The 16,161-nt window shown below is 39.4% G+C and overlaps 1 protein-coding gene across 2 annotated transcripts in view; it reads left to right on the plus strand.

Annotated features, from left to right (window-relative positions):
• The window catches only part of RAB8B (RAB8B, member RAS oncogene family), a 77,895-nt gene extending 68,086 nt beyond the window's left edge, over positions 1-9,809 (plus strand). For both annotated transcript variants that reach the window (XM_012443151.2, XM_064361383.1), the window contains exons 5-8: positions 480-569; positions 3,309-3,374; positions 7,145-7,195; positions 8,003-9,809. In XM_012443151.2, the coding sequence (XP_012298574.1) occupies positions 480-569; positions 3,309-3,374; positions 7,145-7,195; positions 8,003-8,095 (300 nt within the window). In that variant the 3' untranslated portion in view covers positions 8,096-9,809. The remainder of the gene's footprint in view (positions 1-479; positions 570-3,308; positions 3,375-7,144; positions 7,196-8,002) is intronic.
• Positions 9,810-16,161: the final 6,352 nt, after the last annotated feature.

The raw sequence follows: 16,161 nt of genomic DNA on the forward strand, positions 1-16,161 counted from the left end.
ATGTTTGAAATTCCGGGATAATTGGTATTAAGATTTTTTAATGTCTTTGTCAGTTAAGAAAGAAATTTGACTCTGAAATAATTTTGTACACGTTTCTATTAACCTACATGAATTTCTTTTTTAAATAGTTCAGAATCCAGAATACCTTCTCCACTGGTTCACTCAGTACCAAGTTTTTGTACTTTTTTGACCCAAACAAATATTTGGAAATTTTGTCATTAGATCACCGTAAGCTTTATTTGTGTTTGTTCGACCTTCTTTCCAAACCTCGGGAAGAAGGTTTGTACAGGCTCTGTGAGGGCCCTTGTGCTGTAACTTTGCCCCTCCACCCGTCTTTAAACTTTTCTCTGAATTAGGCCTGTGTGAGTGAAAGATTATTTGTCTTATTAAATTCATGTGTTTCTGACAGATCGGATTTGTCTATTAAGTAACGGGTTTTTCTCAGGCTGTTTTCATAGCATGCTATTTTCTCCCTGCAGCATGCCTCTTCCGACGTTGAAAGAATGATCCTGGGTAACAAATGTGATATGAATGACAAAAGACAAGTGTCAAAAGAAAGAGGGGAGAAGGTAAATGTGAATGGAATGGATAAAGGTTGGAATCTACTCACATTAAGCATTTCTTTTCTTCATATTATTTAATTATTGATTTAAGTTTTTTTTAAATCTGTGTTTTAATCCTTTTAAATTGGATATCAACAACAAAGAGATGTAATCCATACTTGAATGGTGTGAATTAGTATTCGAGATCCAGCTCCCTATACTGCTTGGTCATGACTCATTCCTAAAGAATTTGCTAATGTTTTCTGGGAGATACAAATTGGTCCTCTCTTAGATTCCTGCAGCTTAGAGTTCACGCTGTTTCTTCCAGATCTGTGTGAAAATGCCCATTTTTGAAGTTAAAGTAATTCATTCTTTGAAAAAAAAAAAAGTTATAGGATAGGTGAAGTTTCAATAGTAATCGTTTTCCAATTCATTTTTTTCCTTAAGAATATTTTACTACACATTAGCTTTAGGTTTTATGGATAAATTCCTTGTAACTGATGAGGCTATGGATGTCATTTATACACTGTTGTGGGCATTTCTCTCTTTTATGTCCTGTAAAGCAGAAGAGTATTTTGTACACATATTTACTTCTGTGGCAGATTCGAAATTGACTTAGAAGCTCCACTTTTTAAGTCTTGAATTTTGCTTTAGCCTTAAAAAAAAAAATCATATATGCAAAATGCATTTTCTTTTCTTTCTTTTTTCTTTTTTTTTTTTTGAGACAGAGTCTTGCTCTTTTGCCCAGGTTGGAGTGCAGTGCAGTGGCATAATCTCAGCTCACTGCAACCTCTGCCTCCTGGGTTCAGGCAATTCTTGTGCCTCAGCCTCCAAGAAGCTGGGATGATAAGCATGTGCCACCACACCTGGCTAATTTTTGTATTTTTAGTAGAGACAGGGTTTTGCCATGTTGGCCAGGCTGGTCTTGAACTCCCGGCCTCAAGCAATCTACCTGCCTCGGCCTCCCAAAGTGCTGGGATTACAGGTGTGAGACACCGTGCCCGGCCACATTTTGTTTTTCAATCTGACTTTTGATGCAAACTTTTTTCCCCTAAAAACATTCACTTAATTTTAGTGTTGTAAATGAACTGGGAACTTTTTGAGGAATATGTAAGAGTTCACAATTTGTCTCAATCAATAGAAATCAAAGCATGAATACTTTAGCTTTTGTTCTATTCTGAACTCATTTATTAAAAGTAAAAAAAAATCATTGAAAGTCAGTATAGTTTTTTGTTTTTCACTTGAGATGGAGTTTTACTCTTGTCACCCAGGCTGGAGTGCAAAGGCGCCATCTCGGCTCACTGCAACCGCCACCTCCCTGGTTCAAGTGATTCTCTTGTCTCAGCCTCCTGAGTAGCTGGGACTACAGACGCCTGCTGCCACACCTGGCTAATTTTTGTTTTTTTAGTAGGGACGGGGTTTCACCATGTTGGCCAGGCTGGTCTCTAACTCCTGACCTCAGGTGATCTGCCCGCCTTGGCCTCCCAAACTGTTGGGATTACAGGCATGAGCCACTGCGCCTGGCCTAAAAGTCAGTATAGTAACTGCTGGAGAATTATACTTTGGGAGCACATAAAAGGAATGAATGAATCCCAAAATAATGGTAGTGTTACCTACCAGTGGAGGGTCTTGACTATGAGTCATCCAGGTTCTTGGCATTTTGAGCAAAGAAATGGACAAAATGCACAAACCAAGCAATGAAAGAATGAAGCCAAAAAAAGCACATTTATTGAAATGAAAGTACACTCCACAGTGTGGGAGTGGGCTCAAGCAAGCAGCTTAAGAGCACTGTTTACAGAATTTTCTGGGGTTTAAATACCCTTTAGAAATTTCCTGTGGGTTATTTGGCTTACACCCTATGTAAATGAAGTAGTGGCTCATGACCAGTCTGATTGGTTGCCCTCCACGTCCAATCAGAGGATGAAATTGAAGTTACAAGGTTACACCCTGTGCAGAAACTCTGATTGGTTGTGGAAGGGGACCAATCAGAGGTACTTTCCATTTTTCATCTGTGAAGCAGAAAAGGGGAGGAGGTTGCAAAAGGGAGTACCCCCTGTTCTTTTGTTACTTGGGCGTGGAAGGCTGGGGTTTTTCTTTTTTATTGTAGGAAGTCAGTGTGAATTGGCCTTAGGTTCCCTGCCTCCAGACCCTATTCTCCTGCCTTGGGAGGGTGGGTGTTTATCCCATATTAGAGAACTGAAAGTACAAAAAAAGATAAATACGGAAATTATTATTTTATTTTATTTATTTATTTATTTATTTTTGAGATGGAGTCTCTCTCTGTCACCCAGGCTGGAATGCAGTGGTGCAATCTTGGCTCACTCCAACCTCCGCCTCCCGGGTTCAAGCGATTCTCCTGCCTCAGCCTCCTGAGTAGCTGGGACTACAGCCACATGCCACCATGCCTGACTAATTTTTTGTAGTTTTAATAGAGATGGGGTTTCACTGTGTTAGCCAGGATGGTCTTGATCTCCTGACCTTGAGATCTGCCCACCTCGGCCTCCCAAAGTACTGGGATTACAGCCATGAGCCACCGTTCCCGGCCTTAAATTACGTTTTAAATGGAAGTTGTGCCATCTTTCTTATGATGATTATGTTAAATTATTAAATTCCAAATACAGTAGAAGAAAATGAAGAAATTTGAGAACCACAGGAATTCTGAAATAGATATTCTACCTTTGAGACTTTGAAAAACCTAAGAAATATAAATGCATTGTATGTTCAAGCATCTTTTCCTAAACTGAAATATTTATATTTGCCTTTCAGCTAGCAATTGACTATGGGATTAAATTCTTGGAGACAAGTGCAAAATCCAGTACGAATGTAGAAGAGGTAAGAAGGAAGCGTTTGGTGACTTGTTACGGAGCAGCACCGCTGCTTAGGGGCCTGTGTTCAAACAGCTCTCAAAGCCTTGGCATTTTCTGACCTATTGAATGCCTTTTGCTGACCCACCTCCACTTTGTACACTTTTGTGCTTCTGATTTTTATGTAGATGCTGGTTGTTGAATTTCTAGCATCTAGCCTCCATCTGGGTTATATTAGATTGTGCAGTTAAGATTCACAAGATAGAAGATAGAAGTTCAGTTTTGCTTTGTTTGGGCAGCTGGAAATCCTGGACTAGAAGACCAACCAGTGTGCTGTGCTCATTCACGTGATCCCGTATGCCTGCAGCACAGGAGTTATTCACTTTCAGGGCTGTATACTCTCAAGGGAGAGTTAAAGTGTTAGTTTATTGGACACATTCCCTTAGTATACACATTTGAGGTAGATTAAGCACAATAAATTGTAACATAGTGGCATTTAGTAGAAATAAGAAAGTGTGTTTATCAGAGAGTGGCTTTAATAAATTTTCACTAAGTTAGCTGTTAAGGAAAACCAAACCATCTAAAGTCTTGCAAGAATAGATTTTCTTCAATACCTAATGTAGATGATAGGTTGATGGATACAGCAAACCCCCATGTCACGTGTATACCTATGTGACAAACCTGCATGTTCTGCACATGTATCCCAGGACAGAAAGAGAGGGAGAGAGACAGAGAGAGAGAAGGGAGGGAGGGAGGGAAGGAAGGAGAGAAAGAAAGGAAAGAAAGAGAAAGGAAAGAAAGAAAAGGGAGAGAAAGAGAAGAAAGGAAAGAAAGAAAAGGTTTTCTTCACCAAAAAGAACTGTTGAGAGAGAGAAAGAAAGAAAGAGAAAAAGAAAGAAAGAATAGATTTTCTTCACCAAAAGAAGAACTGTTGATACTTTCTTTTCTCTCTTTTTTTTTTTTTTTTTTTTTTTTTTGAGATAGACTCTCACTCTGCTGGAGTGCAGTGGCGTGATCTTGGCTCACTGCAACCTCCGCCTCCTGGGTTCAAGCAGTTCTCCTGCCTCAGCCTCCTGAGTAGCTGGGATTAGGAACATGCCACCATGCCTGGCTAATTTTTGTATTATTATTATTTTTTCCAAGACAAAGTCTTGCTCCATCACCAGGCCCCAGGCTGGAGTGCAGTGACGGGATCACTGCAACCTCTGCCTCCCAGGTTCAAGCAATTCTCCTGCCTCAGCCTCCCGAGTAGCTGGGAGTACAGGCACGTGCCACCACGCCCAGCTGATTTTTTATTTTTAGTAGAGACGGGGTTTCACCATGTTGGCCAGGATGGTCTTGATCTCTTGACCTTGTGATCCACCTGCCTTGGCCTCTCAAAGTGCTGGGATTACAGGCGTGAGCCACCGCACCCGGCCATTTTTGTATTTTTAATAGCGATGGATTTTACCATGTTGGCCAGGCTGGTCTCAAACTCCTGACCTCAGGTGATCCACCTGCCTCAGCCTCCCGAAGTGCTGGGATTACAGGCGTGAACCACCATGCCTGGCCTGATATTTTCTTTTTCTTTTTTTTTTTTGAGATGGAGTCTTGCTCTGTCGCCAGGCTGGAGTACAGTGGCATGATCTCTGCTCACTACAACCTCCGTCTCCCAGGTTCAAGTGATTCCCCTGCCTCAGCTTCCCGAGTAGCTGAAACTACAGGCACGTACCATCACACCTGGCTAATTTTTTTTTTTTGTATTTTAGTAGAGACGAGGTTTCACCATGGCCAGGATAGTCTCGATGTCCTGACCTCGTGATCCGCCCACCTTGGCCTCCCAAAGTGCTGGGATTCTAAGCATGAGTCACCATGCCCAGCCTGATATTTTCTTTTTTATAAAAACATTTTTTAACTGATCATAAAAATAGTACATTTAATTTACATGTGATATGTGTTAATACATGTAATTCTCTTAATAATATTGATGGTCTCATAAACATTTAATTTCCTAGGTTACTCACTGTTCATCATAACTTAATGGTTAAAAATTGAGACCTACATGACTTTATTAGCCAGTGGACACTGATCAGAACTTTTTCCTTGTTTTAAATAACAGTTACTTGTTTAGGTTGGCCAGTGGGTGTTAGGAAACAGGAAGCCTCTACTGATTTATTTACACAAGCTTAGATAAGCAGAAAAATGCTTCCCTCTGCTTGCTACGAAAGGATTTCCCGCCAGCAGAAATACTCCAAGTTAAAAATGAACAAAAGATCTGAATAGACATTTCTCAAAAGAAGACAAACGAATGGCCAGCAGGTATTTGAAAAAATGCCCAACATCACTAATCATCAGGGCAATGCATATCAAAACTACAGTGAGCTACCATCTCACCCCAGTTAAAGTGGCTTTTATCAAAGAGATAGGCAATAACAAATGCTAGAAAGGATGTAGAGAAAGGGAAACTCTCATATACTGTGGGTAGGAATGTAAATTATTACAGCCACTATGGAGAACAGTCAGAAAACTAAAAATAGAACTACCATATGATCCAGCAGTCTTACTACCCAAAAGAAAGGAAATCAGTATATTAACTTAAGTGTCCATCAGTGGATGAATGGACAAAGAAAATATGGTATATATACCCAATGGAATACTATGCAGCCATAAAAAAGAATGAAATCCTATCATTTGCAGCAGTATGGATTCAAACTGGGAGCTGCCTGACCTGCTTATTCTAGCCAGGCATACAGATGGCAGCAACTTTGCCAGAGCTTTTAATCAGTGTAGTTAAACTCATAGGTGATGAGTTTGACAGTGAGGCACTGACAATGAGGAATAATAGTAGTTGTCATATTGTTTTTATTTGATTGGATTGGAAATAATCTTTTTTGTGAACAGTTTTTAGGGATCAGGAGTGTTGGGAACAAAGAGGCTGACATAATAGTGGGTTTAGCATGGAGACAAATGAAGACTCTTTAACAGTTCTTGGCTTTGTAGAAAAATAAAGTGATGATGGGTTTACAAAATACTTGGTTTGTATCAAGAGACATTATGGATAAATTATCACCCAGATTAATCAGATTTGCCCCGCTTCCATTTGAACTGACTTCCACGGTGGAGAATTTAGCTGAGAGCTCCAGGAACTGTTGGGATTTTGGAGTGTTCAGACACAGAAGATTATACATATTCAGGTATAAAAGTGAGACCAATTTGAAAGAAAAGCTCAGAAATAAAAAGTAGAGATTTTTGTGAAGACAGATTTTAGAACTATAGGATAATACATAATTATTCTTTCACTCATTATACCAGATATTCAGCATCTCCTGGATCAGCACCGTGCCCTGCTCTAGGGTCGTGGGGTAGCTTAGACAGAGCTTCCATCCTGTTTTTGGTGTACTGAGGAAGTTACTCATGACTCTACAAGTGTGTTATTGTGATAGATATTATATCACATGAAGAAAATATTTGATGAATGAATTATAGTTTGATAACATTGGAAAATGTTTATGATACAATCTCAAAAGAGTAAACATGTGCTAACTATGATTACAATTGTTATTTTCTTAATGTAAAACTTGAAAGTGGTATATTTATACTGAAATAATGAACAATTATGTATTTCTATTTTAAAATAAGTTAGGCATGGTGGCTCACACCTGTAGTCCCAGCTACTCAGGAGACTAAGGTGGGAGCATTGCTTGAGCCCAGGAGTTCCAATCCAGCCAGGGCAACATAGCAAGACCCCATCTATGGGGGAAGGGGAATAAATATATATAGTGAATATATAATAATGAAAATGTTTTGTTTTACCTACAGGCATTTTTTACACTTGCACGAGATATAATGACAAAACTCAACAGAAAAATGGTTTGTATCACTTATAATTTTTATTTCCATTTTGCTCTTTATTTGGCATTTGATGAAAAGGATAGGTCTAATTATAATATATTCACATAAAACTCAGTTTTTTCCTGACTCAAATACTCATTTGGTTGAACTCCGATTCCTAGTTCTGTTTGTTGAGGATTCTTATTTCTGAACTGCAGCTGTTTCAGTTCTTTCATCTGGCTCTTTAAGTGATCTTTAATTGAATTTTGATCAAAATAATGAAAATAATAATAGCACAAATTATATTTTTGCCATCAAATTATCCAGTTCAGTTTTCATGTGACAGATATTTATATCTACATAACTATGACATTGAAGTTGCTAAAGTTTGCTTAAATTTGAAACTGTCTCAGTGACAAATTACTAAGACAACCTTGAAAGGTTTTTTTATCCTGAGTCCTTAGTATAATTGCATGCTATATACTACTCATTTTTCTTAACTCTTAACAGAATTGTCTATGTCAGTATCTTAACATTGTTTCCATCATTATCTTTGAAACTGTAAACTCCATTGGAACTAGAAATAGAAGCTTCCTATCTAATATATTATTGATATAAAAGCTGCTATCGTAAGGGGATTTTCCTCTTTTTAATTCACCATTTCCAAAGAAAAAGACAACATTGGTGCTTAAGTAGTTCCCTTTCTAATAAAATACTCGAGGGAATACACATTTCACTAGAATACACATTTCACATGATCTGGTTAGTTATTTTGATTTTTTTTGGTAACTGAGGTCAAATCATGAAACTTTTATTTCCTTGGTAACTTTATCTTCTATTTTTCAGAATGACAGCAATTCAGCAGGAGCAGGTGGACCAGTGAAAATAACAGAAAACCGATCAAAGAAGACCAGTTTCTTTCGTTGCTCGCTACTTTGATGAACTCTTTCTGAGAGACTGCAGCACACCTAGAGGGCCCTTTCCTGCTTCTCTGAAAGCACAGGTCACCCAGCCTCAGAATCACACCTCCTGGCTGCTGCTGAGAGCACCACTGAACTTAGACCTCTCGACACAGAATGCCAAGTGGATTCCAGCCTCATGGCCTAGCAAAAGAACAGGCTCCTTTTTTCAAACATGGAAGCAATGAAGTGGAGACATATGCAGGACCTAACTTGCTTTTTCCTTGTTTTATTACCTGTTGCAGAAGCTGTTACCTTTCTTTTTTACTTTGCACATCAGCGTTAGTTACCCTTTCCCTATTTCAGCACAATCTTAGATTCATATTTGCACACTTTTGTGTCATGAAGTTCTGGGCAAATTTGTACATTTGGTGATGTTACAAGCAGAGCATTTAGAGCAGAGGTTAATATACTAAAATTAAAGGGTATTTGGTCTAGTTCATAAGGTCAAATATTACTGCCTTGGTAGCATTTATTTAAGGGCTTTTTCTTAAATAAAAATCATTAAATTCATTTTTAAAATTTACCGAAATGCCCATCTAGTCATCAAAGACCACAATTTCTTTGTTTCTTCAGATTATTAAGAGCTTTGCCTCATCCCTGACCTATTTGCCAGAGTCTGGGTAGCTGAATGAATCACTTTTTAAAATGATTACCTCTGCCTAATCTATAGAAACTGCATTAGGAAATAATCACAATCTCATTTTTCCTTGGCTTTTGTATTTGCTATTCTTTCTCATGTTTGACTTACTGTAATCATTCAGTTACTTAAAACTGACAACATATTTGAACATTATTATCTGTTTCTATCTGTGAACTTCTTGAGCTGAAATTTTATGTGGGCTGAGAGATACACCGTTTAGAGTTTTAGTTCAGCATCTAACTGTGGTTCTGTCAATAAGGATATGTAATATATTTTTTCTTAGCTTCATTCCTTAGCTGACTGGTTTAGTTGTAACACCAAATTCCTACCATAATCCCTGTCTACAAAAGTTAACAAGAGTTAGGTAGATGTTAGTTTGTGTAACAAGATGTTGTAGATGTTAGTTTGTGGAAAGCTTACCTGTAGAGAGGGAGATTAACTTGTTGATACAAATTTAATAGAGCTAGCTCTTGGTAATGGTGAAAATAATGATTTTTGGTTGTTTTTATTTAGAAATAAAAGTACTTAGACTTAGTGCCGCCTCTAGGAAAATCTTTTCATTAGAGAAAATAGGACCAACAGCTGTTGTTGAATGTGTAGAACCCAGTTCCATCTGTTTAGTTCATTGTTATAGAACTTAAGTCCAGTCATTTGGGCTAAAGCCAACCCAAAGCTTAGTTGCCTTTTTCAACAAACACTGGTACTGGTATACTTTTTGTAGATGAAACCATCACAAGGTATTTAGTGTTAGCTTACGTGCCAAATTCAGATCACTATGTCATTGCTGTTACTCTAGCCTTCAGTGTCATAACACAGTGAGGGATGATACAGAACGGATGAGGGAAATGAATTCTGTTCATTATTCTTCCTGGTATACCTGTTTTGCTTCACAAAGGCTACTATCATGCTGGATAGGAACAGGAGATGGAAGCAGAAAGGGATTGCTTATTACCGCAGAGAATTCTCTTCAAATTAAGATGTGGCATTAGAATGCTTGGACCAGTCAATCTTTCATACTTACTTGAAAATATAGGAAGAATTTAGCAGTTGAAAATATAGGAAGAATTTAGCAGCTGCAAATATTCCCAAGCTATTTTTAATAGACATACTAACTTGTTGACAAATTTCAGCCTCTGTAATTTTTTTTTTTTGTAATTACCTATAGGCTTAAAAGTCATCCATTGCTGTTCTAGTATAATTAGTAGTTCTGTCATTGAAAGTTGATTGTAATTCTACTATCTTAAAATTAAATACATTTTCAAAAGGAAAACATAATTTTTTAGAAACATCTTATATTTACTATTTCCTGAAAAAAATCCAAGCAGTTAAGCTTTCTGGATGGTCACAAAGTACTTTCTGAAAGACAAGTGCTATGACACCATGTATGAATGTAATTCTTTAGTAATTTACCTCTAACTATTTGGTGTCTTAACACTTTGGTTTATATAATCTCAGGGGTTGTCTGCAAACCAAAACTGACATATTCTGTGGTTAGCTTTTGTTATTATCTTTAACATAATGCTGTGATTTGGTTGTATTTCTTCTTTCTTCTTTTGTCTTCTATGGATTAATAACTAGTCTCCATGAACTTCACTTGAAAGAGCCTGTAAAAGTTAGAAGAGTCTAAAAGTGCTCTTTGAAGTAGCAGCAAATTGGGAGTATATGCTCTGTTATATAGAAATAAATTGTCCTTGCTATTTTCTTACATTTAGCTTTGCTAAATTGTATATACATTGAGCTAAGACCTTAGGAAATTCACTTTCTGCATGGTAAAATGACCCAATAAATATTCCACTTTGCTTAATAATGTACATACAGTGCATTATTTTTTCTATTTGTAGATGAATTTAATGACAGATAATTGTCTGTTCCCTGCTGAAACTGAAGAAATCTAGTTTTTTGTGAACATTTTTGTGGTCGTATGGATAAGGTACATGAAGATTTTTGCAGCAGTATTAGTGGTTCAGTGGCTGCACTTTATTATCAGTGTATTAATTTTTGACAATGGTTGGACTAGACCTTTCAAATAGAGTCTGAGGGTATCAGCCAGTGAAAATGTGCTGTAACTAAGTAGCATGTAAATCAGTTGATTGTAAAATGTTTCACTGGGAACTTATTTTAGCTATATTTTACTTCGGACAGATTATGATAAAATAATCTACCTGTGCATCGGTTAGTAGGTGCTGCAGGGTTTCTTACTATTTACATAAACATTTTGTGCAGTCTTTGTTATAAATTTTCAGAAGACTACTCTTTACTTTGAAGGACTATTTTTTAATTATACCTCATTTAGCTAACTAGTATTCTAATACCTGGTAGAAAAACAGTGAGCCAGCCTTTAAGCATCTAACAAAATTTAGATTCTGTTTTGTTTTGAACTGAAGACATCATTGGGAAAAGTAGGAATTACTAGTTTAGAATAGAGCATACATGTCATATCCAGTAGCTTAAAAGAAGTATTATCTCCCTGTCTCCATTAATAAATTTAGCTGTGCAATATAGGTGCGTTTTTGCAGAAGTTTCTAAGTAAGAGATTATAACTCCATTATGCAGGTTCTGAATGCTGAGAGTCTGTATTAAGGCTTATAAAGTTTTTCCTGTGATCAGTAAGTGATACATTTAAGCAGACATTCTTTTCAAGTTCATGACTTAGATTCCTTTACAAATTTAGTTCTCAATCTTTAAAGATGAGCTTCTAAGCTTAAAATTTTAAAACCACATTTCATTATGTTGGTTTACTTACTGTAAATTTTAAGCACGCATTTCTGCAATCAGGTTTCTTCAATTTTTTTTTTTTTTAAACAGAAAAGACATTCCTTTTCCCCTGTTACATCCAAAGGGAGCGTAGGGGTAGGCAGAAAGGAATGTCTAAAAATGAAATCCCTTGATATAGAGGGGCCTAGACAGACAGGATATGCTAAAAGAATTTCAAATTCTAGCACAATTTTAGAGTAGAACCAGTCTTTTTTTTTTTTTAGACTAATAAAATTAATGGCTGTCATGTTCACTATGAAAAAATCTAAATGACTGAAAAGTAGAGAAATAAAGATTAGCAAACAATTATTTTAGGGATATTTTCAGATTTTACTTCATTTCTTGAAATGCATGTGCCATACGCAATTGCATTTCTTGTGCCAAGAAACTAATAGAACTTATTTCACTTTCTTACCTTTTTAAAAAATGTGAATTTAGTAGTTCATTTCTGTGGCCTTACAGATGGGTTTTATTTTGTTTGCAGCTGACACTGCAGTTCCTCTCATGCAAAATACCATATACTGTTTGATGAAAATCATGCCCCTAATGGAAGCTCTCTAGTTTTTCCATATGATTATCCTACTGTACATGTTTAAACATATTTTATTTTTGCTCCAATGGCTTAATGTGAAAAGCTCCTGCAGATAAGTGGACCTGTCACGTGGTTAATCTTGTTTAAGCCAATTCATTAACTGTGTACTGATATGATGCTGTGTTTTTTTTTTTAAATGGATTTCATTCCAGGTGAACTTTTTTTTTATAATAATGTTCGTCTAAAATAAAAACTACATAATGAAAATGAAAATACTCATGACTCTGAAATGGACTGCACATTTTAAAAATGTTTCTGCAAATTTGGGCCAGGCGTGGTGGCTCACGCCTGTGGTCCTGGCACTTTGGGAGGCTGGGGCGGGTTTATCACTTGAGGTTGAGAGTTAGAAACCAACCTGGCCAGCGTGGTGAGACCCCCATCTCTACGACAAAATTAAAAAATACAAAAATTAGCCCAGCACGGCCATGCACACCTGTGGTCCCAGCTGCTCAGGAGGCTGAGGTTGGAGAATCTCTTGGACTCAGAAAATGGAGGTTGCCATGAGCCGGGATTGGGCCACTGCACCCCAGCCTGGGAGATGGAGTGAGACCCTGTCTCAGAAAAATAAATAAAATGAAGTAAAAAGTTTCTGCAAATTTGATAGGTATATGATTCAAACCGTGGCAGACTTGAGGATATTTTAGCAAATGTTATATCTGACCCAGGGTTGTTTAAAGACCTAGAAAAATAGATCAGGCACGGTGGCTCACGCCTGTAATCCCAGCACTTTGGGAGACCAAGGCGGGCAGATGACCTGAGGCCAGGAGTTTGAGACCAGCCTGACCAACATGAAGAAACCCCATCTCTACTAAAATACAAAATTAGCCGGGCATGGTGGTGCATGCCTGTAATCCCAGCTACTTGGGATGCTGAGGCAAGAGAATGGCTTGAACCCAGGACGCAAAGGTTGCAGTGAGCCAAGTTCGTGCCATTGCATTCCAGCCTGAGCAACAAGAGTGAAACTCTGTCTCAAAAGAAAAAAAAAAGACCTAGGAAAATAGCTAGCTCCCCTGTTCATCATACTTAGCTCAGCATACATGGAGGTCATTCTGTTGTGGAACCTGCAGCTTTATATTGATCACCCTTCCCTTCTTAGTCTTTGCAAATTTAGTTTCTGTTTCTGTTTTTTGTTTTCACTTTAAAATAATGCAGTTTCGTGTGTGTGTGTGTGTGTGTGTGTGTGTGTGTGTGTGTGTGTTTAAATGGAGCCCTTCTCCATCACCCAGGCTGGAGTGCAATGGCCCAATCTCAGCTTATTGCAACCTCCACCTCCCAGGTTCAAGCGATTGTCCTGCCTCAGCCTCCTGAGTAGCTGGTATTACAGGCACACACCACCATGCCCAGCTAATTTTGTATTTTTAGTAAGAGACGGGGTTTCGCCACGTTGGCTAGGCTGGTCTCGAACTGACTTCAGGTGATCCGCCCGCCTCAGCCTCCCAAGTGCTGGTGGGACTACAGGCATTACCCAACCCAACTAATTTGTTTTTTTTTGTTTTTTTTTTGGTGGAGACAGGGTTTCACTATGTTGCCCAGGCTGATCTCGAACTCCTAGGTTCAAGTGATCCTCTCGCTTCAGCTCAGACAGAAAGAACCGAATTTGATGGCCCCAGAACTGTTGACCCTCTCCCACTTTGTTTGCATATGTTCTCAGTCTCAGTCTTTCCCATTTATCCCACAGCCATTTCAAACCCTCATGATTCTTAAGCTTTCTACCTCTTCCCCGTCCCTCTTTCACCTCCCTCCTTCCAGAGAAAAGCATCAGTCACAAAACACTTTATCCTCCTCTTCCTCCCTAATCTACAGTCCACCTTCATCCTCACCTCTTTCCTCTTGGTCTCAGAGGCATTCTTTTTTTTTTTTTTGAGACAGAGTCTCCCTTTGTCACCCAGGCTGGAGTGCAGTGGTGCGATCTTGGCTCACCGCAATCTCCACCTCCTGGGTTCAAGTGATTCTCCTGCCTCAGCCTCCCAATAGCTGGGATTACAGGAGTACACCACCATGCCCAGCTATTTTTTTTGAATTTTTATTACAGACAGGGTTTCACCATGTTGGCCAGGATGGTCTTCATCTCCTGACCCTGTGATCCGCCCACCTCGGCCTCCTAGAGTGCTGAGATTACAGGCCTGAGCCACCATGCTTGGCCAGAGGCATTCTTACCCCAGGCTCTTCTCTCTGTCCCTTCTCCGAATTCATCCTCCCACTGCTATCCTGCTTTTTAAGGATCTCACAGCTCTTTCTCTTGTACCCTCAAATGCTTATCCTTTTTTAGCCCTTCCTTCGGCCTCTGGGCATCCTCAGCCCTCCCGCCCTGCGGCTTGTGGCCCTCTCTCCCCTACTGTTCTTTTTCCTCGTCTTCCTATTATGCTTAAAGGCACCTGTTTTCAAAGAGGTGCCCATAGTTACTATCTTCACTTTTTCATTTTCATTTATTCCTTAACCTACTCCAGTTTGTCGTCTACCCCCTCACCACTTTGCTGACATTGTGCTTATGATAGCCTAGCTGCAAGCAGCAGACAGTTTTCAGTTCTGTTCCTAGCTAACCTCTTTTTTTTTTTTTTTTGAGACAGAGTCTCACTTTGTTACCCAGGCTGGAGTGCAGTGGCACAATCTCAGCTCACTGCAAACTCCGCCTCCCAGGTTCAAACAATTCTTCTGCCTCAGACTCCCAGGTAGCTGGGATTACAGGCGCATACCACCACGCCTGGCTAATTTTTGTATATATTTGGTAGAGATGGGGTTTCACCATGTTGGCCAGGCTGGTCTTGAGCTCCTGACCTCAGGTGATCCACCCGCCTCGGCCTCCCAAAGTGCTGGGATTACAGGCGTGAGCCACCACGCCCAGCCCCTAGCTAACTTCTTGGCAGCATTTCACGGGTATGTTTCTCTCTCCCCTACCCAAGAAATGTTCTTTCCTTGGCTTCTGTGACAGTATTCTCTTGATTCCCACTTGTGCACAATAATTTCACCCTTTTTCACGGCTCTGTAAATGCTCATAACTTCTATGGTAAGGCTGAAAAATGCCCTTCCCCACCTTCCCCTACCCTCCTCAAGGATGGCCATGTCTTAATCCCTGGAACCTGTGAATGTTACTTTATATGTCAAAAAGGATTTTGCAGAGGGGATCAAGATAAGGATCATGAGATGGGAGATTATCCTGATCCAAGTGGACCCAGTGTAATCCCAGGGCTCCTTCTCATGAGAGGACAGGAAGAGTCAGAAGAAAGCCACGTGATGATGCACGCAGAGGGAGAACAGGTGCTGTGATGCCATGCATAGCCATGAGCCAAGGAATGTGGGCAGCCTCCAGGATCTGGAAAAGGATTCTCCCCTATCCTCCAGAAGGAACCAGCCTGCTCCAACACCTTGATTCTAGCCCAGGTCAGACCCATTTTGTACTTAATGACTTCCAGAACTGTGAGGCTTAATTTGTGCTGCTTTATGTCACTAAGTTTGTGGTAATTTAGCACAGCAGCAATAGAAAGCTAAACCAGCTCAAACGTGTATCTCTAGCCCCAACCACGTTCCAGAGGACCAGATCTCAAAGTTACCTTCGTACCGGCCGCCCGCCCTTGGATCTGCTACAGGTACATCACACACACAACATGTCTGAAACTCAAACTCAGCTTTGTCTCTTCCCCTTCCACAAGCAAAGCGCAGTTCCAGGGGGGCAGCCTGTCCTTTTTCCATCATAAGTAGCACTGTCATCTGTCTGGATCCTTAGTCAACCTCCAGATTTTATGGGTCCTACCTCTATTTACTTGTTCATTGTTACTGCCGTCTTTGCTGAGGTCCCCTCAGCTTCTGCCTAGATCACTGTAACCTCTCCAAACCAGTCTCTCCCCACCTCTAATTTTATTTTCCTCCAATTCAGTTTTCGCAGTGCTGAGTTTTACAGGTGGTAAAAAAGTTTTACAGATGGTAAACAAAGTCCTTTGCCATCCCCACGTCTTTCTCTCCAGCCTTAAATCTTGTCACACCTTAACCCATACTCTTCTTTCTCTTTCCTTCCTTCCTTCTTTCCTTCTTTCTTTTTTCTTTCTTTCTCTCCCTCCCCTCC

This window comes from Aotus nancymaae, unplaced genomic scaffold, assembly GCF_030222135.1.
Source record: "Aotus nancymaae isolate 86718 unplaced genomic scaffold, 86718_ANA_hifiasm-v0.15.2.pri h1tg000041l, whole genome shotgun sequence".
NCBI classification, from domain to species: domain Eukaryota; kingdom Metazoa; phylum Chordata; class Mammalia; order Primates; family Aotidae; genus Aotus; species Aotus nancymaae.